Source organism: Hoplias malabaricus, chromosome 9 (assembly GCF_029633855.1).
Source record: "Hoplias malabaricus isolate fHopMal1 chromosome 9, fHopMal1.hap1, whole genome shotgun sequence".
In the NCBI taxonomy this organism is placed as follows: domain Eukaryota; kingdom Metazoa; phylum Chordata; class Actinopteri; order Characiformes; family Erythrinidae; genus Hoplias; species Hoplias malabaricus.
This window is the reverse complement of record NC_089808.1, coordinates 23,850,045-23,876,750: the sequence shown is the minus strand read 5'-3', so window position 1 is coordinate 23,876,750 and position 26,706 is coordinate 23,850,045. Positions and strand designations below refer to the sequence as shown.

The 26,706-nt window shown below is 41.0% G+C and overlaps 1 protein-coding gene across 2 annotated transcripts; it reads left to right on the top strand.

Annotated features, from left to right (window-relative positions):
• Positions 1-380: 380 nt before the first annotated feature.
• Positions 381-26,279, top strand: slc1a7a (solute carrier family 1 member 7a). Of its 2 annotated transcripts, XM_066680452.1 has the most exons (12): positions 381-515; positions 6,636-6,715; positions 12,932-13,147; positions 16,924-16,966; positions 18,549-18,783; positions 20,832-20,931; positions 21,167-21,400; positions 22,173-22,367; positions 22,746-22,880; positions 23,146-23,245; positions 23,623-23,628; positions 24,182-26,279. In XM_066680452.1, exons 1-12 carry the CDS (start codon positions 381-383, stop codon positions 24,452-24,454), a joined length of 1,752 nt encoding a protein of 583 aa, XP_066536549.1. In that variant the 3' UTR covers positions 24,455-26,279. The 2 variants fall into 2 exon arrangements, with proteins under 2 accessions (XP_066536549.1, XP_066536548.1); XM_066680451.1 differs by lacking the exon at positions 23,623-23,628.
• The last annotated feature ends 427 nt before the right edge of the window (positions 26,280-26,706 follow it).

Sequence of the window (26,706 nt, the reverse complement as noted above, 5' to 3'; positions counted from 1 at the left end):
TTAATGCAGTGCGGCCCTAATAGGATCGCTGGTATTAACCCCAGGACAATACCGCCAGCTGTCCAAGAGCCCCCTATTGGCTGGCCAGGGATGAGGGAGTGGTAAGGTACAGAGAGAGAGAAAGATAGAGAGGGAAAGAAAGGAAATGAGAGAGGGAGAGAACGGATATGCCTGGACAATGTGATGGGCTTTGGTCTTGCTTGGAGTGACTTTAGACTTTAAACCAGTTGAGAGGATCGTGAAAAGTCACCTACATTGGACACTTCTCTACACCTTCCCAGAACCTTTCCGCATGGGCTTTTTCTGACCCATTTCGAAACACTGCCTGGTGTTGATTGCATGGAGGACTGAACCCACTGTTCATCATCAGACGCATCATCATGGCACTCGGAGCAGCATGGAGCCGAGTAAAGAACGTGTGCAAGCAGAATGGACTCCTCATCATGTCCGTGATGGCAGTAGTGGTTGGCTGCCTTTTGGGCTTCTTCCTACGTTCCAAACACCTTTCAGAACAGGTTAGTCCATCTTGATATTGGTCAGTGCTTAGGTTCAAATCCCTCTACACAAGGTGTATCCTACTTTAGTGCCGGAGGGCTAGTGTCCACCAGAGTTTGACGATATCCATACCTTAGAAGCAGGTGAAATTGTAGAATTTGCTGGACACAAGGTTTGCCCTATAACAACAATCTGGGAAAGAAAAGCTGTTGGGGTGGTACCCTCAGGGGATATTAGGTTTAGTTATGGAAATGAATTGTGCCATATCTGTTAAATTTATTGACTCCATACACTGTGCCAAATTGGGAATATTTGAGCAGAATATTAGTAAGAGTGCAAAGCTTTCCAAGAACAGCATGCAGCTTTTCCAACTTGCAAACACTTGTTGAACATTCTCAGCACAATAACAAAATGATCCACTTACATTCTTTATAAATTGTCCAGTCAACCAATCAATTTCAAACATCACAAGATGTTACAATTCAACAGCAAAGGTATCAGCATTTAACTTGGTTTATCAGTGACATTTTGGTTCCCTTCAAAGAGGCACTAACATTCAGCTGTCGTGTTGTCCATCCTTGTTGTCCACACTGCAAGAACACAACTCAACCCAGTGATGCTGATTTGTAGGAGTTGTAAAGATACTCAAGGAAAGGAAATAAAAGAAAAGCAGGCATCTGAGATGTGGAGTGAGATTTTAAAAATTCAGCTTGTAACTCTGCTTTGTGAAAAGAAGAAAAAGCAACCAGCTTCTAAGACCGTACTTTGGATGAGTGGTTGCAAATTTCTTGGGAAAACTGAAATCATCAAAAGAATGGCGGTGTACATACCATTTATGTGTTGAAGCTTCTGTGTAATTCCCTCTTCTATATATGAACTTCATTGGCATTTGGACTGGACAAGGAACAAATGAAAGGGTGCTTGCTCTTTGAATTTCCAGTACATCCAGTACAGAATATTGCAAGTATAGCTGTGATACCGTATGACAAATGGTATATAGGACCCCAGAAAAACAAAATGGAAGACTTTTTTTTTTTTAATTATTGAGTTATTCGTACTATCAGAAAGCTTACAAATGGCCAACATTTGGCATTGACCACCTAATAAGTCTCTCCTAACTGGCTGAACTAGCAGATAAATCAAATCCATCACTGAGGTAGTGAGGAACATGGTGAGGAAGCCAAGTCATAGGGAAATGGGATTATTTGGATTGCAAAAGATCGGAGATTCAGTCAACTTCTAAGGCTGAACTTCAGAAGAGATGTGGATGCATATTTCTTAGCAAAACTGAAAGCAAGCCTCTGGAAAAGTTTGTAAGTGCCATCACTTTTGGAAATGAGTGCCTGTAAAGTCTGTTACTGTGTTTATGAAATAAGGACACCCAGCTTTCCAATTTGACAGGGAATGGACATACCAGAGGATTGATAGTCAATCATGGATGGAAGTTTGGAATGAGGTTGAATATCCTTTCATTTTAACTTTCTTATCCATCTTTACCATGTTTGCTCTGGGTGCTCCATTGCAATCAGTGCAGCTTAGGTTTGGATAGTGGGCAAATATCTACATTAAAAAAAAAAAAAAAAAAAAAAAAGAAAGAAAGAAATTCCCCATGCAGAGGGGATTTACATATTAGACAGAGACAAGGCAATTTCCTGGAATGTCAAATATCATCGTGAATTGGTAGCTTTGCTGTGGCAGGGTGTTAAAATGTGGAGGAATGTGTCTCCAGGTTGGATAGAGAACACACTCAAACATCACTGTTCCTTCCTTCTGTTTCCAGTCAGCCGCAGTCATCCATTCATCTTTCAAACAGAGGAGCTCTTTGTTAGACATCTCTCTGGAATCCTCAAATAACCTCCAGACACAAGTGAACATCAACCATTTTCCGATTTGGGATCTTTATTCTGTCTTCTCTTGGGTGACCTTCACAGAAAAGCACTGACCATGCTCAATACAAATATTCTACCAGAGTGTTATAAAGCACTAGAGTGTCTAGCTATCTAGAAGTGTGTTCTCAGGAGTGATGGATCTCTGGATCTCCGTTCAGTACCTTTGGGATGAGCACTTCTTTCAACACCGGACCTCACTAATGTTGCTGTGGATTCATGAAATATTGTGTTCCTCCATCTAATGTAAAGCCTTGCCAGAAGAGTAGAGGCTGTTATTTCAGCCAAAGTGTGAGAAACTCCTGATTAACACCTGTAATATATTTCATTTAGTAGAAGCTGGGCTTTAGGCCCCTCCTGGCACAGGGTATAGTGATCTTAAGCTCAAGTCCCACTCATTTTATGGAGATTATAGAAGCTGTGAACGTCTGGGAGCACTTTAAAGCAGCAGAACTCATTTTAAAGCATGTCTACCAAGCTGTAATTTCCATTCAAGGAGTCTTCACACAGGGGAGTGTAGCATTTGATGTGTCTGTAACTGATCTCGAATGGTGAAGTCAACCTTGAGCTTGACAGAGTCACTTCAGAGGCTTAATAAACAAAACAGATGAAAGAAAACAGTTTTACCCCCCATCTATGCTTCATGTTCCTGGCAGATGCTTCAGTGATGGAAGGCTGTGAGTTGTGATCATTGTGAGACTGAGTAATTAGTTTCTGGTGCAGTTAGAATGGCTTTTAATGCTGCTCCATGGCACTTGTCCCAGAGGTTTATATGAAAAACAGGCACAAACAGAGCGGGACCTGACAAATCCAATCAACAGGCCTTAAATATTTATGGCTCCCAAAATTTTATATTTTTAATTGATTAAGTATTGGAAGTCTCCTGGATTTCATACATTATCAATAGTGTATTTAACACACTGAGGGAGTTAATGATAAACAAAATTTAAGGGAACATTTTTATATTAATTACATAAAATATACATTGTTTTTACCAATATATTCAAATTGTTATGTCCATCTTGTCCTGAAACATTATTTAGCAATGGCTCTTTTAGATTAGTTTCTGGGCGAGATGTCTGGTTCGGTTTGTTAGTGAGCGTTCAATATACATTTACATATGGAAATGAGTAGTGTTCACAGTGAGAGAAGGACATGAAGAAGTGTCCTGATGTAACATTCACACAGACTTCTGTGTCTTCCTTTGAAGTGAATGGGTGGATTATTGCACAACTGACAGAGAACAGAGGCTAATCTGTATTAAGTATTTAAATATTTAATATATAATTAATTCATTCATTCATTGTCTGTAAGCACTTATCCAGTTCAGGGTTGCGGTGGGTCTGGAGCCAACCCAGAATTGCTGGGTGCAAGGCAGGAACACACCCTGGAGGGGGTCCTTCACAGGGTGACACACACTCACACATTCACTCACACACTCACTCACTCACTCACACCTACGGACACTTTTGAGTCAGCAATTCACCTACCATTGTGTGTTTTTGGACCATGGGAGGAAACCGGAGCACCCAGAGGAAACCCACGCAGACACAGGGAGAACACACAAATATATAATTCAATATTTAAATGATTTAATATCCATAATGCTTAATTATGTTTATGTATACTAATTATAGTAATAATCATACAAACTTATGTCTGCCTCTAACTGCTGTGGTACACTAACTCAAACAGTAAGCTAACATTGACAACACTCCACTTAGTGTGTTTATTTATGCACAGTTAAATAAATGTTAAATAAATGTTTTTACTGCAGTGCTGGTGCTCAACAGTATCAGGGTATGGATGGCCTTCCATTGGTTATTTGTCCACAAAATGAATACAGCAGATGTAGGGTCACTTTCCTAAATTAAAGAGCTTTTAAACATAGCTGAGGTGCACCACTGTCAGGTGGATGGTGATTGTAGCACATGTATTCAGATCTGGGGTGTGGTTATAGACTCTATTAACACTTCTCGTTTGTGCAAATAATTATGTTTTTCCAGGAGTCAATGACTATTGGTAAAATTATTATTTTTTTTTTTAAAAAAGGTGTCCCATCATAATGCTGGAAATAGGGTAGATAAACAGAAAGAGGACAGTTAATGAGACTATGATTGTGAGTAAACGCAGTTCTCACTGGTTGTTTACATTCAGAATTGAAGTGTCTTTTAAGGTGGAAAGGTGTGTTTGTGGGGATTAAAATGACTGCTGTTAGAACACGGCTGAAGTGTAACTTTTCTGTAAGATTTTATTCATTGTTTGAATTCCTACAGAAACTGTAAATTGTTAAGTGTTGTAGCTAGCCATCTCCTTAGTTTGGAGACATTTCCACCTTGTGATCTGAAACAGCTAAAATAACTCAATATTACCCACCTATGGAGCAGGAATAGAGCAACATCCTCATTTCGGTTTGTGCCTTTTAATGTTTGGAGTTCTCTCTGTTGTCTACATATACTCCAGATGCCTCCACTTTTAGCAAAGAGAGAGAGAGAGAGAGAGAGAGAGAGAGAGAGAGAGAGAGAGAGAGAAGAGAGAGAGAGAGAGTCTAGAAAACCGGACCAAGAAAGATTGTTATGCTGCTAATTTACAGACACTGGATCTTCATAAAAAGATTTGAGAGATTTCAAGCACGCAAAAAAACTGGAGAGCTTGCAAATGGTGAGGAAACATCTTCTAAATTTTAAATGTTTTTTTATTACAATCGTGAACTATGCCTTTAATATGGCACCATTCATTCATTATCTGTAACCGCTTATCCAGTTCAGGGTCACAGTGGGTCCAGAGCCTACCTGGAATCATTGGGCGCAAGGCAGAAATACACCCTGGAGGGGGCGCCAGTCCTTCACAGGGCAACACAGACATACACACACATTCACACCTACGGACAATTTTGAGTCGCCAGTCCACCTACCAACATGTGTTTTTGGACTGTGGGAGGAAACCGGAGCACCCGGAGGAAACCCACGCGGACAACACACCAACTCCTCACATACAGTCACCCCGAGCAGGAATCAAACCCACAACCTCCAGGCCCCTGGAGCTGTGTGACTGCAACACTACCTGCTGCACCACCGTGCCGCCCATATATGGCACCATATAAAGCCATATTTAAGTCTGGTATCTGCCTTGAAAACTAAATTTCAAGTCGAGGTGAGAGTTTTCTCTACTGTTTATTCTTTATGGATGAAGCAGTCATTATCCTGAGACCTAGTGGCCTGAATGTATCCTCCTATGTATCCCCCAATGTGGGGGACCCATTCTGTGAGTTTTTTGGGACAACAAACAATGAAACTTAATCTCATGATTAAAACATTAAAAACATATATTTAAATGAATATTTCTTTGTAAACATAATTCGCTACTTTCTGGTGGTAAAAAAATGACCGACATCTCTACTGGAACGTATATTTATACTAATGTAGTCAAAACAAGTGAAATTTTCCTAATTTGACTAATTTGGTGACTGGCACATGGCACTAGCAGTGTGCTCCCATTAACCTCAGCTTTGAAATTGTCTCTCTCTCTCTCTCTCTCTCTCTCTGGAGAGCCACACAGCAGTTTAATGTTTACCAAAGAGCCCCTGGCATGTCCTGCCCTTCTTCGAGCTGGCCACATGGCAAGTCATCACAGGGTGTGCCCAGAAAGTGCCAGGTCTCCCAGTGGCATCTGCCCAGGCTCCTAGCCAGCTGCATAGATTTAGGCCTAGCATTAGCAAGTAGCATTTCTCTGTCTGCCTTGCATTCCAGCCACTTGTCCGCACTGATCCTGATCTAAAACGGTGGATTTAAGCTCCACTTTTCCCTCCTCCCCTGACTTTAATGCAGCTCTTAAAGCTCTTTACCAGCAGCAACAGCATCCTCCAGCTCCACTTAAACACAATATGGCCCTACATTCACCACCATCGCTGACGAATGCACTTTCCACGTAACTCTCTACTGTTTCTTTACTTACTTTGGCTTTTAAAATACACCCAAACATAACTTAAAAATCAATGTTGAATATTAAACTGCTAAAAAAAATGTAGATTATATACAGGGCCAAGAACGTACTAAAATGTAAAGATGTTATGATGTTTTTATTGATCACTGTGGCAAGAGGTTCAAGCTGTATTCATGATGAACAGGGCACTTTAAGCACATGGGTGACATGGAAAAACCTTTTGACAGAATGTTAGAGCCACGCTGCTGACTCATCATTCGGCTAAAAACGTAGTTATGCATCATGTGTTTTTCTCTTCCTTTATATTTGAAGGAGGTGAAGTACTTTCAGTTCCCCGGAGAGCTGCTGATGAGGATGCTGAAGATGCTCATCCTGCCTCTTGTCGTCTCCAGGTAGGAGCAGAGTTCTTTACAGCCTTTTTTTCTTTTCCAGTTTGAGGCTTTTCTCCAAAATCTCCAGAGAAACTGGAGTCCTGGGAGTCCTTTCAGTCCTGAGAACCTGCCAGAGCTGTTGCTGCTGTTATGAGTAAAACAACCCACCCAAGCAAAACCAAATCTATTCTGAAAAGCTGTTGTGGGGCAGTGTTTCCAGAGCTAGAAATTGATGATTTGGAAAGTAAGTTGAGTCACTTTAAATCTGTGTACAACTTCAACAACATTCCTGAACATGAGAGCTTAGACTGAACTGTCTTTAAACGGGACACAATATCACACTTTTCCAAAATTGAACAGAGTTTTGGTGTCATAATGTGTGAGCAGAAGTGTAAGCTCTCGTGTTCACTGTTTTTGCTCTGTTCTCTTATTTATTGCATCATTTAATCTCACGCACTTAACACTGAATGGTTTGTGTTATTTCTCAGTGTGTGGGTTGGTAGGCTCCAGACACAGTAATGTGCTCAGGCAGTGAACAAGAGAGTTTTTCACAATTTTGTCTCCTTTTAAAATGTCAAATATGGCACATAATAAATAGCAATGCCTGATTAATGAAATCTTGAAGTCTTTTCTCCACAAGTGCACTCAGTCTGATGAAGTGCAGATGGATGAATATAACAGGAATAGATCTGTGATCCACAGAGGGGCTGTAGGCTGTAGCCTGACAAGGGCCAGTCCAATTTCAATCCAGTCCAATAGCTCCACATATTTCTGTCTGAACCCTAACACAATTGAACTGAAGTCAGTTTTAGAGCTCAGCAAAGATCTGTGCCAATCCACTGGCCAACAGAACCCAACTCTAGACCAAACTGTCTGAACCCTGGTTAAGTCCACAAGTCTGAACGCTGTGGGCAATGAGTAAAAGTAAAGAGTGTCATTTGTGTGGCCACATGTGGATAACATAGTTGTAAGGTCAGGGGATCATAGATTTTGGTTGATTCTTGGTTTATGAAGGGCCTTACTCCAGCAATGTTATGTTGTAGCAGTAGGGAAAGCTCTGTCCTGTTTAACATCATCACTCACCCAAAAATATGCTGTACTTTTGTGTTTTAACACCGAGATAACAAGAAGAAACCATGCATAACCAATAATTACACGCTGGATGCTTGGTGAGAGCAAACTGCTTAAATACTTAAAAAAAGACTAGAGAGTTTGATCCCTGGCTTTTTAAACAGTCAATCAATCACACACACACACACACACACACACACACACACACACTAGATGTTGAACAGAAGGGTCAGGTCAATACTCCAGTTACCTGCTTTCACAGTCTCTCTCTCTCTCTCTCACACACACACACACAAACACACACACCACTGTTGCACGGGAGAGTGGTTCATGCTCATCCACGACAAAGACCCAATGCCAAGAGGCAATCGGCACGTGAGTGTCAAGCCATTAATTACAGCTAATCTGGGAAAAACCAACTGCACACACTCCACAGCCAAGGCCTCACACCACAAGTGAGAAAGGGGCCCAGCCAAGCGCCATTAAACAGAGAAAAAGGCCATAGCAGGATTGGCCAACCCATGCAGCTCTTGTCCTGTAAAAGTGCGGCTCTTCCATTCCCAAATAAATATATCTGTTGGTTGCATGAACCTTTGTGCCATTCACTTTTAATTTAGAAGGGAAAATGGAAAATTGGAGATTTTTAAACAAAAAATAAATAATTAAAATAAATAAATAAATAAAACAGGAAACTGCTCTGTCTGTTTCTGGGGCTGTGGTCAGGCCGTTTTCCCACTGCTCTCTCTATTGGCACCACGTATACAACATAGATTCTGCCCCATTACCCCTGTGACTAATGGTAGATTAGAGGTTGGGAAACTTGACATCAACCTTTGTTCTCTGTAGACATTCTATGCAGGGCTTGATATTTTTTTTTACCCAAATAGCCACTGGGCAGCAGTGGGGTCTTGGGTTTGTGGGTCCACTCGTGCCCCATCCAGGGTGTGTTTCTGGACTCACCGCAACACTCAACACCCTGAACCTGAAGCATTTACAGAAAATGAATGAAGGGAATGATGACCACATTCGCAGCACCATGGTTTTAATTGGAACCCTATATAACATTATAAACAATAATTTTTTTTCCAAAATCCCAATCTAGACTGAAAAAGTCCTGTCACAACTGTATCCTGACAAAAAACAAAAGTGACACCTAGTGGCCTGAATGTATAGAGCCCATGATAAACCTATTTTGAATATGGCCACAATATGTGGTACACTGTATTTGGAGCATAAACTAATTTATTCAGGAATTACAAAACTTTTTTTTTCATGGAAACCAATTTTTTTAAATAAATGATTCATTCATTGTCTGTTAGTGCTTATCCAGTTCAGGGTCGAGATGGGGTTGGAGCCTACCCAGAATCATTGGGCGCAAGGCAGGAACACACCCTGGAGGACACCAGTGTGTTTTTCTGGGTCAGTAGTATCAACCTTACTTATGCCGCAGACACAACACAGAATGTGTCTCCCATGTAGAAAGTGCGATATTTATCAAGTTGTGTGGTATGGGCTTAAGGAGCTAACTCAGGGTCCTGCATACTGTCTACATTTCTGTACCATCTGCCCACCAACGAGTGGAGAAACCAGAGTATGAGACGAATTCATGGGGCAGGGGCAGAGCAGAAGGCAGGTCAGATACGATATTATATGTTGCTTTCTATCTCTCTTTCGAGCTTTTAATAATGTTTTGGGAAATCCAGTCAATGTAAAGATAAGTATATGTTATGAGCTAGGTCATTATATTAGATATTGACCCTGGAGAAAACAACCAACATTAGCAAAAAGATGAAGCATCAAAAAACACTTTGAGAGATTATGAGTGATTTTTTTTTATAAAAAATAAAAACCTTATTTTTATTTAAAGTTAAAATAAATTATATTTACAGAACCTCTAAATATACAATGCTACATCCAGGCCATTAAGTGTCAGTATAATTGCTAGCACAGCTTAAAATTCTCACTGCAGGTTTGTTACACTAACTGTAATTGGCAAATGCAAATTATGAAGCACACACAGGTAGCAGCTACATACAGAATATCCATAAATTTGATTTAGAAATGGACAATATTAAACTCAGGACTCAGTACACACAGACCAGCCTTTTTCTGTTTGTTTGTTTTTTAAAGCGATCCAGCAACTGATTTCAGATCTTTTTCAAGTCATGTCTCATATTTAAAACAAGAATTTGGCTTTGCTTAAGAATATGGATGGAAACTATAAAAGAGACAATTAGAAAATATCTTTAAAATAATTTTTAAATATCATACTGGACAGACATACTTGGCAAATCATGGCAAGGCAGTGGAGGGGAAACCTGTGCAGGACTTCCTTGTCTCCTGCAGGATTAGAGTAATGCTCTTGAGGAGGAGAGAGGTGCAGTAAGCTCCAGATGGTTCCAATCTTCTGCTGCCAGAGCAGAATAGAAACACACTGGGAAATGCAGCACAGCATTTAATCCAGCCTCTGACATCACCACACCATCTGCAGGAGGAACCTACCTTCATTGCAAGTGGTGAAACAAAATCTTCAACTTCTGTATCACCAGTGCTCAACGAAATCCATTTATCTCCCGTTTTCTTCAACAGCAATTTAACACATTAGCTGGAGTGATGGTTTTAGTGTTATTGAAACTGTTCCAACACACAACTCTTTCATCTGATTGTGTGATACTGTTTGTATAGTCTTTTGATTATTTGTATGAATTATCCCGCTCCCATAGGAATGAATGGTTTGTGTGATCTAGCTGGTGTACACTAGCAACACTCAAAAAACCACATGGTATACCACACCTTAGCAACCACCTGAAACACTAAAGCAAGATTGAAATTGTGCAAACATGGTGTGCTTTCTTAAGGAAATGTACTTTTTCTAGCTAAATCTGAAGCTAAAATTTAAGTAAAAAGTGATAAAAATAAATGACAAAGCCTTAAAATTATTCAATATTTTTATATATAAATTATATTTGTAAACAACTAAGGCATCTGCATCAGCCTTTAGTTGCAAAGCAGCAGTTCAAACCCATGCCCCATTCCACCTTAAATTCTTGGATTAACATCCTATTAATATCTACAAAGAAGTCATTGTAAAACCCATGTGAGCAATGAAGTGCTAACACATTCATCCAGAATAAAGTTACATTGTCGAATTCATTAAAACAAACAAAATGTTAATGCAAAGGAATTGCGATTAGAAATTCTGCAAGCATAAACATATTGACTGTTGTAGTTGTGTGGCTAATGGCACGCCTAAACACACTGTAGGTTTGATACAGTAAATTGCAACTAAATTGCACTGTTTCTTTGATAAAGTGTTTACTGCAATGCTGATGTTACACAGTCGAGTTGGAAAAGGATGAAAGCAGGTGTTCTTTCAGGTGCACAGAATCTCTCGCTGCATGGAGGAACAGAGTTAGCGAGTTAGCGAGATCCTGCTGTGACTTCATTATGGTGCCACAAAGCATGACGCAGCAATTCAATTGACTGTTGTAATACAGAACGTATATTTTCTGTATGTTCTGGATGCACCCCCAATAAATGCACTACCTAATAAAGAGCAGTTGGAAAATTACTTCACCCACATCACATCAAATTCTTCTTATTTGTGCGCTCTCCTTGCAATGTCTCCCACTACAAGCAGCCATTTTAGATGGACAACTGAGATCATGGCATTGTTATTTAGCCAGCGTAATGTCCTTATAAGGAGTTCCAGATCTATGTTGATTATCACTATGACAAATATGAATATCTCATAAATGAAGTCTCCTAAATCACTACTCTGTGGTAAACAAATATATATTAAATTAATACCAGCTTCTAAAACCATAGCCCTTAGTGTCAGATAAAATCCCATTCACAGTTGAAAAATAATATAAGACAGAGAGTGGTCTGTTCTGTGGGTGTTACACGATCTCAAATATAAGTGGTCCTAAAATGAGGAGCCCGGTGGGAGTGTTTTGTAGCATTGACACAAAGTTTAGCTACAGAACTGTGAAGTGATATTAAAAAGCTTGATGTTATTCATTCCTTGTCTGTAAGCGCTTATCCAGTTCAAGGGTGGCGGTGGATCTGGAGCCTATGCAGAATCATTGAGCACAAGGCAAGAACACACCCTGAGGAGGCAGTCTTTCACAGGGCGACACACACTCACAGACAATTTGTGTTTTTGGACAGTGGGAGGAAACCCACACGGATACGGGAAGAACACACCAAACTCACCCGGAGTGGGACTTGAACCCACAACCTCCAGGTCCCTGGCGCTGTGTGACTGAGACACTACCTGCTGCGCCACCATGCCGCCCCAGTTTCATGTTATGACGGCTTTAAATATTGAAGTATTGGGTTACATTAACCATAGAAATGCCCCTTGCCCATTTAAATGCATGACATTTGTAACTAAGGCAATTTTATCAAACATGTCTTTTAATCCAGAATATTTCACAAGTCACTGCTTGTGGTATTATTTCTGATGGCCATGAAAACTGATCACTATACATATATCTAGCAAGATGTAAATAAGGTATAATCTATGCATTCACATCTGATTCTGAAATAAGAGTTTGTTGGTGAGCTGCTCTGAAATTAAAATACAGTGGTATGTGGTGGGACCTCTGGTCAGTAACAATAACATCTAATCTGGGCTAATGGCATGACTCTGTTCTCTCCTGCTGAGTGGAAGGAATAACACCCACAACCCCCTGATGTGAGATTGCAGTGGGATATAGCAGTGGTTGTTAGGAGTCTTGCTGGAGATCAGTCTAAATTCTCCCTGAGGCTGTGGAGTACTGTGGTGTGTTTTCAGACTCAGCAGGAGCTGAGAAGTTCATTCATGCAAATAGTAGCTCAGCATGCACCTTCCAAAGATATGGTATAAGTCATGTTTCACTTCTAACACACATTTCTTTACCATAATTCAGCATATTTATTCACAACCCCATGGGTCTGATTGAACATGGAGCTGTAATTAAGTTCTTCCGGAGAAAGGGGAACAGACTCAAAAGAAGCCATTGTTGCTCCCATATTGTCAACATTGTTATTTGAAGCTCAATATTCATGCTTAAAGTTGTATAATGTAGTACTATGCCACATTGGGTTGTGCTCTACCCATGTACCTGTGGACTCTCCTTTTTGTTTCTGTTTCATGTGTTTCTCACCTTCTTTTCTCAGTCTGATGTCTGGTCTCGCAGCCCTGGATGCCAAGTGCTCCAGTCGTCTGGGCATCATGACCATATCCTACTACCTGTGGACCACCTTTGTAGCAGTGGTGGTGGGCATCATCATGGTGATCATCATCCACCCAGGCGGTGCGGCGCAGAAGGAGGATGCGGAGGACAGTGGGAAACCAATCATGAGCTCAGCTGATGCCCTGCTGGACCTCATCCGGTCAGAAATAACTCTTATTTTTCACTACTGAAAAACTATCTTTTAAAAGATAACACGGGTCAGTTGGATGAGTTAGGAGAACATTCTGCAGTAGACACAGAATAGTTAATCCAGTCAGAAATCATTGCACATTGCATACCAGGCACCAAAGTCTCTGACAACACACTGAACACATTTTTCCCATTAAACCAAATATAGTAATTTCATATTATTATATGCAAATACCAGGGTCCGTGTACCTTTCATTAATTTCGCAAACTTACTTATATTAGACTTTCAGCATATGTTGCCCTGTCCTTGACCATATTTCTAATTAAATTGTGAAATGGGTCAGGTATGTTCATCTTTAATCTACCAGCAGAGTAAGTTCCTCTGTTTCAAAATATATGGTGCTATCAGCGTTAAAAACATCCAGTTCTGGCAGCTATGGCCTGGTGGTTAGGGAACTGGGCTTATAACTGAAAGGTTGCCGGTTTGATCCCCAGATCCAGCAGGTCATGACTGAAGTGCCCTTGAGCAAGGCACCTAACCCCCAACTGCTCCCTGGGCACCATGGTTAGGGCTGCCCACTGCTCTGGGCAAGTGTGCTCATTGCCTCCTAGTGTTCACTAGTGTGTGTAAATGTGTGTTTCACTGCATGAATTGGGTTAAATGCAAAGAACAATTTGTTCTGTGTGCAAGCACAGTGGCCAATAAAGTGATTCTAAAATAATCAGCCACAAGCAGGAATTCTTGTTATTTTAATTTATATTGGTTCATATTAATTTTTCGTATTTTGTTGTATTTAGTTTCATTATGTTGTTTTCCTTAAATCAATTATATTTATATTGTTCAAAACAGGGAAATGGGTCATTCTCCTTTTTTCTATTGCAGGATTAGAAATGGAAAATCAATTAGGGACAAAGGTACACAGACCTACCAGTATCAATACTGCAGCAGGTAGTGTCGCAGTCACACATCTCCAGGGACCTGGAGGTTGTGGGTTCGATTCCCGGTCCGGGTGACTGTCTGTGAGGAGTTGGTGTGTTCTCCCCTTGTCCGTGTTGGTTTCCTCCCACAGTCCAAAAACACACGTTGGTAGGTGGATTGACAACTCAAAAGTGTCCGTAGGTGTGAGTGAATATGTGTGTGTTGCCCTGTGAAGGACTGGCGCCCCCTCCAGGGTGTATTCCTGCCTTGTGCCCAATGATTCCAGGTAGGCTCTGGACCCACCGCGACCCAGAACTGGATAAGCGGTTACAGATAATGAATGAATGATCAGTATGTTTATCTCTAAAGTAGCTTAGCTAATGGAACCATTCTTTCTGACCTTTTTCATTGTAACACCTAATATCATTTTTGGATGTATATTCTGAATGATAAACCTATACTTCGCTGTAACTTATTAACAAATATAATGGAGTGTTCTTCTAAATACAAATCTCATTGTGTTGTATCTGTGTCTAATATTTTCCCTTGGGTCAATGACCTGCATTAGCACATGGCTAGCAGCTTGGAGCTGATTCATTTTCTCTGACAAATGTAAGTGTGTGTGCGTGTGTGTGTGTGTGTGTATACCAGGAATACAGGTACAATACAGCTGCTGGGACAAACATATGTTTACACACTCATGTGCTCGCTTCTCAATTTCATTTCATAATTTCCTCACGATTCAGTTAACAAACCCACGTGGGAACAAAATTGAGCATAATTTGCTGAATAATAAAGGTCTGTCAGCTCTTCTTTAAACAAGACTGTTAACATCTAGTCTATAGGGCACAGCTTTGCTAGTTTGATGCTAATCATCACAGTAAATAATACTCCAGTCTTGACTTTATTTACTTATGCAGATATAACATTTTCTACACAATTTTAGCCTCACTCTCTCTGGGGTTTCAATTAGTTAAAAAGTTACTCCAGGAGCAGTTAGCTAGCTTAAAAAAAATCTCAAACAATAGCAGACACTTCTTGATTGTGCATAAATGTGCATCTCGTTTCCTTTTGTGCTGGAGCCTGTCCCTAGCTCTGCTTTTAGTGAAGCTGACTCTAAGCTAATTATGTGCGGAGGGAGGGTGAGTGTGTCCTTGACTCGACAGAGTCTCTGTGTTATTGTGTCACTGTTCCAGTCGGTCAGTAGTACATGACAGCGGACTTAACAGCCCTTATATTATCAGTATTTAATTATCAGTACTTGTTTTCTGGGTTTAATGAGGCTACATAATAAATGACCTAAACCTGAATATCTAAAAAACTTATTCCAGTGACAACTAATGCTTGTTGGATCAAACATTGTCTTGCAATGTTTGCAAGGAATTTAGAGGAATGTGAGTGACCCAGTGGCAAAGGTGTGTGCCTGTCTCAACAGTTTTTAGGGCATGTTGCAGATATAAATTTCAGAATGACTGCGAATTTAGCAAAAGAAGAAGAAAGAAGGATATTTTCTGCTTAAACAAATTCAATAATCAAACTGTGGTTTGTTCATTAGCATAAGGCTATGTGAAGTAATGGGAAAACCTTACGTAGCCTGGGGTGTGGTGTTTGAGGCTCCTGAAGCAGGGGATTACACAGCTTCCAGCTGGAGAGTGGAAGAATAGGAGGTTAAGAATTTAAAGCTCAGAGGCATCTCCATCAGAGGAACAGACTTAGATCTGGCTTTGCCTCACCGTGCTGCAGAGGAACGCACTTGTCCTGTCCCACATGTCGTATGTGTGTGTGTGTGTGTGTGTGGCTCCGTGTCACAACAGCGTGTGGTCAGATTGTGAGCCAGGACCTAATTACTGCTCATCTGAACCATATGGCTCTGAAGGAAGCAATGTTTATCGACTTACAGCTGGGTTTAGCACTGCTGTTGTCATGTTAGGAATATCCGTGCATTGTGAACACATCCTGAACCTTGTGAGCTTTCTGATTCTATTTAAGGCATTGGATCATGTTGCAAATGTAGGTGAATGCAGCATTATGACTCTGGCCCAATGACCCTAGTTGTTGTAATAGTTCTGAATATTTTTAACATGCTGCCAGCAATTACGTTTTTCTACCAGAGAGGTCTCCAAGTCCCCCCAAAATTAGAGTGCCTTTTTAATGCAAATAAACAGATGTTTCTAGCACATTTTGGAGCATTTCTGTTGGTATATTTAACAGGAATTTTTTACATGATGTAAATGTCACTGCATTTAGTGGATGCTCTTATCCAGAGTGACTTACAAAACTGCTTTGTCATCTTGTTCAGAGAATCCGTCCCCAGTGAAGTACTCATCCTTTATACAGGTAGAGTCACTGTCACAGCTCCTGGGTTCTCGGGTCATGGGTTCAGTCCCTGCCTTGTGTCACTGTCTGTGAGGAGCGTAGTGTGTTATCCTTGTGTCTATGTGGGTTTCCTACATTGGTTTCAGGACAGTTGCCCTGTCTAGGGTGCACTCCTGCCTTGCATGAAGCAGTTACAGTAAATGAATGTATGAATGAATAAATTATAAACCATTAACTGCATGTTATGTGCAATTACACATTTCCACCAAAGAGGTCTCCAAATTCCCAAAGGTTACCCTGCAGCTTTAATATAAAGAGACTTTCTTACTTATTTGGTGATCATTTTGGAATATATCTATTGGCCCATTCATTATGATGTTTTCATTTGTCATTAAGGATGATAATGCACATTAAATAATTTTATTGTGCATTTACATTTTATTAGCTCCTCCCTGTAAAATTTGTGGTGACACTTATGGTGTCTACACAGACAAACATCAGGACCTTGAGGCAATATAGAGGAATGATATTTCACTTTTTCTTTCCAACAGCAATATGTTCCCTGCCAATCTGGTGCAAGCTACTTTCCAACAGGTCAGTAATTATTTCTACATTCTATGTACAGGAATCTGAGGCCCGAAAGTCCTAATTTTCAAGGCTTTTCTCATGTGAAATTAATTGATCATACTCGTTTTAATGTCCTCAGTTTCTTAGCATTCACTAGAATATGACAGATCACTTTAAAATATATAGCAGATTTATTTATTATTTATGGACACTGTAGAGAATCTGCACATAATAGGAAGGACACCATGCTCAAAGTCAAGTGTGGGCAAGAGGGGTATGGACCACCCACCACCCCGACCAGAATTGAGGCATGAAGAGGTGGAGCTGTGTTTTCGAGTTGTGACCTTAATTATCCAACATCAGTGCCTGGCCTAACTAATGTTTTAATGGCTAAATGTCTTCAAATCCTCAAAGCAAAATTTTATATGTTTGCTCTGGGCTCCCGCTACAGTTGCACAGTGAAATTCTCTTTCACAGCACTGTTCTGAAGTTGAAAATACCCACTTCCAAAAGTTACATAGTGCAGCTTCTGCAGTGCTGAGCATGGAGTTTTCTATTACAGCTCAGTGGCACTTCACAATGATTTTGAAGATGTAAATCTAAGGTAAAAATACTACCTAGTGTTGCTTTGAATGAGCATATGCATTGGGACAAATTAAAGCTCAATACTGTGTGAATATTCTTTAGATTCTGGGACTGATGTCAGTATTTCCTTTAAAGAGAATTCTATGTTGACCTTCAGAGAGAGAAAAGACACCAGCTGAGACTGAAAAACATTCAAATCCTGTATGTCACCCCACTGCCACAGCAAGAAATACCAACTGTGATGAGTCTAAACAATTCCCAGAGCTGTGAAGAGAAGACATGAGGAGCTCAAGAGCTGACGACATTATTCCAGGAAATGGACTTGAACAGAATTACAAAAGGCACAAGTGTCAAAAAAGGCCACAATACTAGGTCAAATAGCCCTTATTTACAAAAAGCAGAGGTCCAGACAGCAAGAAAAAAGCCACTAACTTAAGAAACGCCCATCTTGATGACACAGAAAGAAGACAAAATTTGGGGAAAATGAAGTGAAGAAAAGGAAAGATTCCAAAAAACTACCAAGTACATTTGATGTTCTGAGAATTGTGCTGGAGCAAGGGTCATTTTCCTTCCTCTGGATATGGCATGCCATTACCCGAGAGCCAGAAAAATGCACTCTGATTAATCAAGTGTCGGCCAAACAGCAGTGAAAGTGTGGCTTATCCAAGCTTACTGTGCCCAGGACCTGGTCCACTTATCTTTAATGGTGATGTACAAGGTGAACAACCCTCAAATTGTATTACGTTCTGTTGAGTGCCTCTGGACTCACTACAGATGAACCGGCATGGACACTGCTCCATAGTCCAGTACTGTGGGGACTTATACCCCTCTTATTGATGCTTGGCATTGAGCATGGGGACCTTGAGCTCATGTTAAGCTACTGTACAAATTTAAAATATTGTCGTTGCCTAAAGAAAATGGAGAATAGCAGGTACATGTTTTTGGGATGTTTTTTTTTTTTTGGGACAGAGGCAATATATTAACATTACATTTAACCTAATCTATTCCTTCTCTTTTCTAATAGTACCGCACCAAGAGTGTCCCCATCCTGAAGCCCAGGCCCACAGTGAGCCAGGACCTGATGGAGACCACCACCACCCGGCGGATCTTCATCTATGGGATCCAGGATGATAACGGGACAGACATCCAGAACTTCTCCCTGGACCTGACGCCACCTCCGGATGTGGTCTTCAGGACTCTACCTGGCACCAGCGACGGCATGAATGTCCTGGGGATCGTCATCTTTTCCTCCACCATGGGTCAGTCAACAAACCTTAGCCCAGACCTAAAGGAGCAGTCTGTCGTTTTCCTCCACTCCACATTATAAAACGGTTGTTTTAATGACGCCTAGTGGCCAGGATGTGATTTAAAGCGATCACAGTTCCAGGGGCTCAGGATTGGGTCACTGTGTGTTAGGAGTGTGATGTGTTCCCCCTGTATCTGTGTGGGTTTCCTCTGGGTGCTCCTGTTTCCCCCCCATAGTCCAACCCCACATGCTGGTAGCTGTAGCGGCTTTGTGAAATTATCCACAGGTGAGCGTGTGAAATTTTCCCCATGAGACAGTGAATAGGTGAGTGTATGAAACCACAAAGTGTTTTTGAAAATATGTTCTGACCTCCTCAGCATTTAAATAGCCATTTCCCCCACTACCCACAGAACTCTCTCCTCAAGGACAATCTTTCATATAGAGACAGCTTCTGTTCCATATCAGCCTCTGACTCATCAAAAGCAAGAAGTCAGTTTCTTTAATTAGCCCACACACATCCTGACGAGGTGATTATTTTTCACACAGTTCATACTGGAGATGTCACACCTCTCACTCATGAGCCTAATTTCTCATGTGACAAGTTTCATTGATGATGCAGTGTATCATCCGCCACATCCAGCAGATGGTCGTCTGAATTCATTCACCCTGAGAAAGGTCAAACATGAGTGTGCAGTTCAAGGAATAGCAGTTTGCCACTGTATGCACCTCTAGAAACCCACTTAATGCCCACTATATGCTCACTGCATGCCTTCTATGAACCCATTATAAGGTCAGTGTATGCCTACTAAATGCCCACTGTTCTCCTGTGTGTCTTCTATATGCTTAGTACATGTCTGATGTATGCCCACTATATAGCCATCATATTCCCTCAGGTTATGTCCACGTATGCTTACAAAATTCGCATTGTTTTCCCCTCTTTAGCCACTATATACCCACTACCTTTCCACTGTATCTCCACTACAACTCTGCCCACTATATGTCCAATGTATACCTACAAAATGCCCATTTTATGCCGCTATATTCCCATTATATATACACTGCACCTATCGTATTACCACTGTATGGCTAATCAATGCCCACTTTTCTCCCCGTATGTCTTCTATATGCTCACTATATGCCCATTTTAGCCCCACTAAGGGCTGGACAACAATTCAATATCACTATATATCGCATTATAAAATGTTAAACAATATGATTTTTATACACATTTTCAACATTTTGGTACACATTATTTACAGCATCTGTCATGGTCTAACGTTCATTAGAGGCCACTATTGTTAGTTCGGCACTCAATTTAAAACTAATAAAAAATATTAATCTTGACAAAGCCTATATGTTTATGTTTGTTGGTTATGTCTTTTTTTTTGTTTTGTTTCTTGTTTGTTCTTGAGGTTTTTCAGTGGATTTTTTCTTGTTCATATCAATATTGGAATTATATCATATAGTCCAAAATTAAGATATAATTGTATATTATGATATAAATTTTGGCCATATCATCCAGCCCTAGGCCTACTATATACTCACTAGGTTGTACAGATCATACTGAATAGACCAAGAAAAAAAGACCTCAATAAATGACTTTGCAGAAACAATATAAATATTATTCCAATATAAAATTATGCACAATTTAAAAAAAATTGTAAAGCCTAGTAAATAATATTTTGCCTTTAACTGTAGTTAAAGCTGAAAAACATCTAAACTTAGTCACAATTTGCTGTTTTTCTGACCACTGTGACCTTAAGTGTGTATGTGGTACTGAAGCTGAATCGTGATCATTTCTCCTTTTTAATCACAGAGTCCTTCAAATATCCACTGCCCAAATCCCCCCACCCCCAATAAAAAAAAAAAACTTCAAACATTTTTGTTGAGGAACATACTTTATTCTATGTTGTGTATAAGGATTGTCCTTGTGTTACTGTTGCCTTCTCAACCAGTTTTGGTCCAGGAATGCTTTCGCTGCAAGGTCCTAAGCAATGTAACAGTCCTGTGTCTTATCAGTAAAAATGCAACAGTAAAAGACACCCTGCTTGTGTTTTGTAGGAATCATGTTGGGGAGAATGGGACCGAACGGCAGTGCCCTGGTCAATTTCTGTCAGAGTCTGAATGAAGCCGTGCTGAAAATTGTAGCCATTGTTATCTGGTAAGAACAGACTCTGCTCCATTAGTCCTCTTACAGACATTTAGCATTGAGCATGGTGACCGTAAAGGAACACTAGGTAGTATTTTACCTTCAAATTACAGCTTTGAAATCACTGCACTCCAGGGCTCAACACTACAGAAACTGCACTATGTATATTTTGTAATAGGGTATTCCACAATTTGCATTGAGCATGGACTGTATTATGGAATAATAGATGAGTTTTGGGTCTACGTAGGTATTTTCCATTCGGGATCGTGTTCCTGGTGGCCGGAAAGATCCTGGAGATGGACGACCCCTCAGCAATGGGGAAGAAGTTGGGATTCTATGCTATCACTGTCGTGATGGGCCTCATTCTCCACGGACTCTTCATCCTGCCGTCCATGTATTTCTTCATCACCAAGAAGAGCCCCATTGTCTACATCAGAGGAATTCTTCAGGCCCTGCTCATCTCACTCGCCACTTCATCCAGGTGAACCAGGGAATATGGGTCAGACTCTAAAATCTATAATACCGTTCCTATTATAGTTCCCCAAAAGAGACTTATGTTGCTTTTTCACTGCATGGGATCAGCTCGACTTGACTTGGCTCGCTTTTAGTTGGTCGCTTTTCCACTGGCAGGGCTCCCCTGCAAAATGGAGCCAGTGTCATTGCAAAACCCTCTCTCAAACAGGAACCGCGGACTTTGAAATCCACAACAACACTGGCAGTAAATTCAGGCGCTGTTTACTCCTGAGTTTTTGCATGTTGTTGTTGTTTTTTGGACTGAATATGGCTCTGCATCCCAGTTCTCACAGATTAGTTTTTCTTTTCATTGGCCACAGACCCATTTGAACCTCTTCAAACCCCACTTAGGAATGTTGACGCTAACTTGCAGGCTACAAGGAGATGAGAACTACCTCTGTCATCTTGTCTAGACCAAGATCAAAAATCTTTGGATTTCTTAATCAAAAGTCAACTCTCCAAAGGCTATCTGATATTGGGTTAAAGCAAGGACTCCACATGGCACAGTAGTTATCTCTCAGCACCTTTTTAAAAGGAACAGAAAATTAGATTATGAACTTCTGTGGTGAAGTTACACAATAAAGCTTACATCAAGTGACTAACAGATTTTACTGTGGCATCACCCATGACAGATATTTATGGGAAAACACTGTAACAGAGAACAGAACTGAGGAACATAACACAGCCGTCTTGATGAAGTGTCTGTCTCTAATCAGTCTACGCACATTTGTTCTCTGCAGCTCTGCCACTCTGCCTATCACCTTTAAGTGCCTCCTGGAGAATAATCACATTGACCGGCGCATCATCCGCTTCGTGCTTCCAGTGGGAGCCACCATCAACATGGACGGAACGGCGCTGTACGAGGCAGTGGCGGCCATTTTCATCGCTCAAGTCAACAACTATGAGCTGGATTTCGGCCAGATCATCACCATTAGGTGGGTAAAGAGGAATGCAGATTCATTTATTTGCATTCATCTGAAGGCTCACCAATTACATATCAACAACACGAGGGACAAAACTTTAGGAGCTTTGGGAAACCAATCCATTTTTTAGGGGTTGGCTACAATGGTCGTGATTGCTGGGTTCCAAAGCTTGTAACTGCAGGTTAGAATGTAATTGCGATGCTGCAACAGCCACTAATCCTGTCAAAACAGTTCAATCTTCACTTTCTGCTGTGGTTGGCACAAACCTGACGTTTCCTGTAATGTCAGCTGCTGACTTTATCAGTTGTCAGATGTAAACAGACTGTACTAACAACAAACCTAATCACTGAGTCCATCACCAGCAGCAATCTCTCTGATTCTCTCTCGCAGCATCACAGCCACGGCGGCCAGCATTGGCGCAGCAGGGATCCCTCAGGCAGGTCTGGTTACCATGGTGATCGTATTGACCTCAGTGGGACTGCCCACAGACGACATCACGCTCATAATTGCGGTGGACTGGGCCCTGTAAGTACCTGGAACTCGAGTTAAGTGCTAGTCTCTTGCCTCTGAAATGACGTGACAGGCAAACACGTTGCTATGATGGATGTACATTTGAAACTTATCTCTTTCCCAACACTGGCCTGTCCAGGCTTTCTCTTGTTCTAGATCTTTCATTTCCGAGACTGTGCTCATAATTACAGAAATAGATTCATCCCAGAAGTATATAACTAGGATCAAACAAACTGAAAACTGACCACAAAAGCAAAACTTGGAACTATTTGTGTTTCAGAGACCGCTTCAGGACCATGGTGAACGTGATGGGTGACGCTCTGGCCACGGGAATCATGGCACATATTTGTCGGAAGGACTTTATAAAGGAGGGAGAGGAGGTAAGATGCATGTAAACGTTAGGCAAACTGCCACAACTTAAGCACACTACATGGCCCAAGGTGTTGGGTTGATGCCTCCATTGTGACAGAATTGGCTACTGGAATTATTTCTGTAAGAACATTAGTATGGGTTCTAATAATATACCCTTATTAAAAATGGCAAACACAGAGAGAACTTTTCCACCAACCGGTTCTGTTCAGAAGCCAGGCCGAGTTTCCTCCAGTTTTGAGGGGAACCAAAGATACCTCAGACATCAGTGGGGGGTGTCATGGGGTCGTTCCAGCATTGCTGTAGCTGAATTCAGTGCCATGGCCATAAATAAGCAGATAGAGTCAGGACAGAGCCATAGTTTATACACTGTTTACAGCAGGTTCAGATCAGGGTGAGATATAATACACATTTGTAAATGTTCCCAAATTTCAAACCATAATGTGGAGCTTGTTAACAATGAAGAAAACTAGCCAATGCACCTCATGTTGCAATGAACACAGCCACAGAAACACACAATGAAAAAGCATTTTCCTGTTATTATTTCCTTTTATTTGTTCCTTTAGCTCCACTGTGCCATAACACCTTATTTGAGGCTCTGTGCTCTTTCAGGAGCTTCTTTAGCTCAGCACACCCATGGATGACATCACGGTTCATGCTGGCAGCAAACCTTTCTGGTTCGGGAACCACTTTATGTTGGTGGAAATGCACTGAACAGTTCCAAAGTAGGTTTGCGAATGGGAACCAAATAGGTTCCATGTTGGTGGAAAAGGACTAAGGGTACCATGTAGTGTGTTAAGTTCTGATGTAGATCCGTGGTTCCCAGTTGTGATCCTGGACACCAGGGCTTAGACATTCCAGGACCCAGATTGGAGATCACTGGTTTAGATCAGTTTTCATCTTCTACACTTTAAAAACATGCTTGTCCTCTCCTGACATTCACATAGATCCCTCTCATTTGTGAAACCAAGCCCATGATCAGTATCCAGCAGATGATGTCCTACCAGAAAAACGGCTGCTTCCAGCCTCCTGCGGCAGGTCCCAGGAAACAGGAACCTGTATCTCCAGATGTGGCCCGTCTCATGCAGTTGGAGGAAGGCATTAGGCCCAACGAGAAGAACAAAAAATCCTCACACCTGTCACCACACCACCATAAAAGGAATCACAAGGACCAGGACCACTGCGCCATCGACATGAACGGTCTCGAGACCAACGTCTAGACGTTGACTCTAGACTAAGCAGACTGTGCCTAATGTGCAGCCTCCCTCTCCAAGTACAGGAAAGCAACAGGATGCTGGGACAGAAGTGTCTGGTTGTTCTCTTTCGTTTCTTGGTGATCCTAATTGTTTCTCAGTGCAACTGGACTTTGTATATTTGAGGAAAGGGAGCGACAGTGGACTTTTGGGCCTACCTCTGGGATTTTCTCCAGCCCATCCTCTGTATCACAGAGCAATTATTAAGGGCTCACTGGGCCCTGTGTGGAGTGGTCTGTACACTTGCAAGCAGGTTTGGGAGCATGGCAGAAAGAGACAAGGACTCTGCAACAGATCATACTCCAATGCTCCCATTACTGGTTTGGAAGCCACTCTATGGCTGTGGCTTTTTTTCTTTTCATTTTTGGGAGGGGGACTTTCATAAACTTTCTTTTATTGGATCCTCAGAATAACTCCGAAGAAGACACCTTTGCATCTGGCTATTGTCCAGTGGAATAATCCAGCGGAGGTGTAAGAACACACCTCATGTCAAAATACTGAATTTGGTCATAACCCAATTAATAAAATGGTTGAATGGCCTGTAATGCAGTACATTTAAAGCTGACTTGAATAGTACTTAACAGTTTGATATTAATCACAATACGCAAATCTCTGTTGTTGTGGTTGTGCGTACAGTTTGGTACCGTCTTGACTTTTAATATAAGTTGATGTACCATGTGTTTTTTCAAGTCATTTTGGAGGTTTTCTATTGGTCAATTCAAATTCTGGAAATTTCACACAGCTGCTGGTTTCTAATTCATTAATCCATTAATTCATTCACATTTTGTAACTTCATTCTGGTCAAGGGCGCAGTGGATCCAGAGGCTACCTAGAAATATTGTGCGCACAGCAGGAACACATCTTGTACCAGTCACGCACACCTTTGAACAGTTTCACAGAGTCATGAACTTAAACACACACACGGACAATGTCACGCAGCCAGTCCGACTACAAATGTATGCTTGGACTGTGGAAGGAAACCAGAGCACTTGGAGGAAACTCACGCAGATACAGGGAGAACACACCACATTCCTGACAGATGGTGACCCAATCCCAAGCCCCTGGACCTGTGAAAGAATCACCACGTCCAGTGCGACCGTGCCACTCTGTGTTTAAATGCTGTTGAAAATTACACATGGAAAAAATGGACATGCAAATTATTTTAAATACGTGAATTTTCACATAATTCAGACCAGCTTTAAATGTCAGCTATTACCATGTCATCTGAAATGGAGATCCCTTTCTGGAAATAATGTCCTGTAAAATGACGTTCACTAGACATCTGCCTTTTCCCTTGATCAAAAGTGTGGCTGGTGTCGGTAAAAGCTCTGTTAATCTGCATTTTTAATTAATATCTCAGGTTTCAGATCACAAATTGATGGAGACATCAGAAAAATCTGCTGTTACGGCTGTTATGAACCAAAAAGAACTATAAAGATTAAACGATTATTAGTTTGTGTGTGTGTGTGCTGCGTGTGTAAAGCAGTGGCTTTATTCATCACTTCAGGTTCAATCTTCAAACTGCTGCTAATGCAACGTCACTGGGGCTCAACACGCTTGGAGAACACAAACTGTCCAGATTTAATGTGTCAGCTAATACACGAAATTCTCAGATTCAGGGGTGGGCTGTCACAACTTGGACTGAAGGTAGATTTTAGCAAATTGAAGCTGGTATCATTGTGATCTCCTGCACATTAACTGAATAATAATAATAATGATAAATATACATATTACAGTCATTTCTCCACCCTAAGCTTATGATTTTCTTAGAATAAGTCAGTCACATATACACTCTTCTATACACCATAGAAATGTACACTACGAGACCGAAACTGAGACAGCTACCGCACCTAAGACAAGGCTTCACCACTTCTTTTGAAATCAAGGGTATTACATAGTGCTGTCAATGTTGACACTTCAAAACATGTGACTAATTTGGACATTTTAACGTATTACTTTTTTAAAACACAAATGTATCATTTTACCAAATGTGGGCACAACGTCCTCCCATTATTCACTAGTTTTACAGAATCTAGAGACATATTGAACATGATCAATACGTCCTGACCACTGACGAAGTGTGAAATGGGGATAAGAAAGTATATGCAGGGAAACAGTGTTCAGTCTGTAATTGTAGAACTACAGAGTGCTCCTGTATGGTCAGTGGAGCTGATAAAATGAACAATGAGTGTAGAAACCAGGTTCAGTGAGTTCAGTGT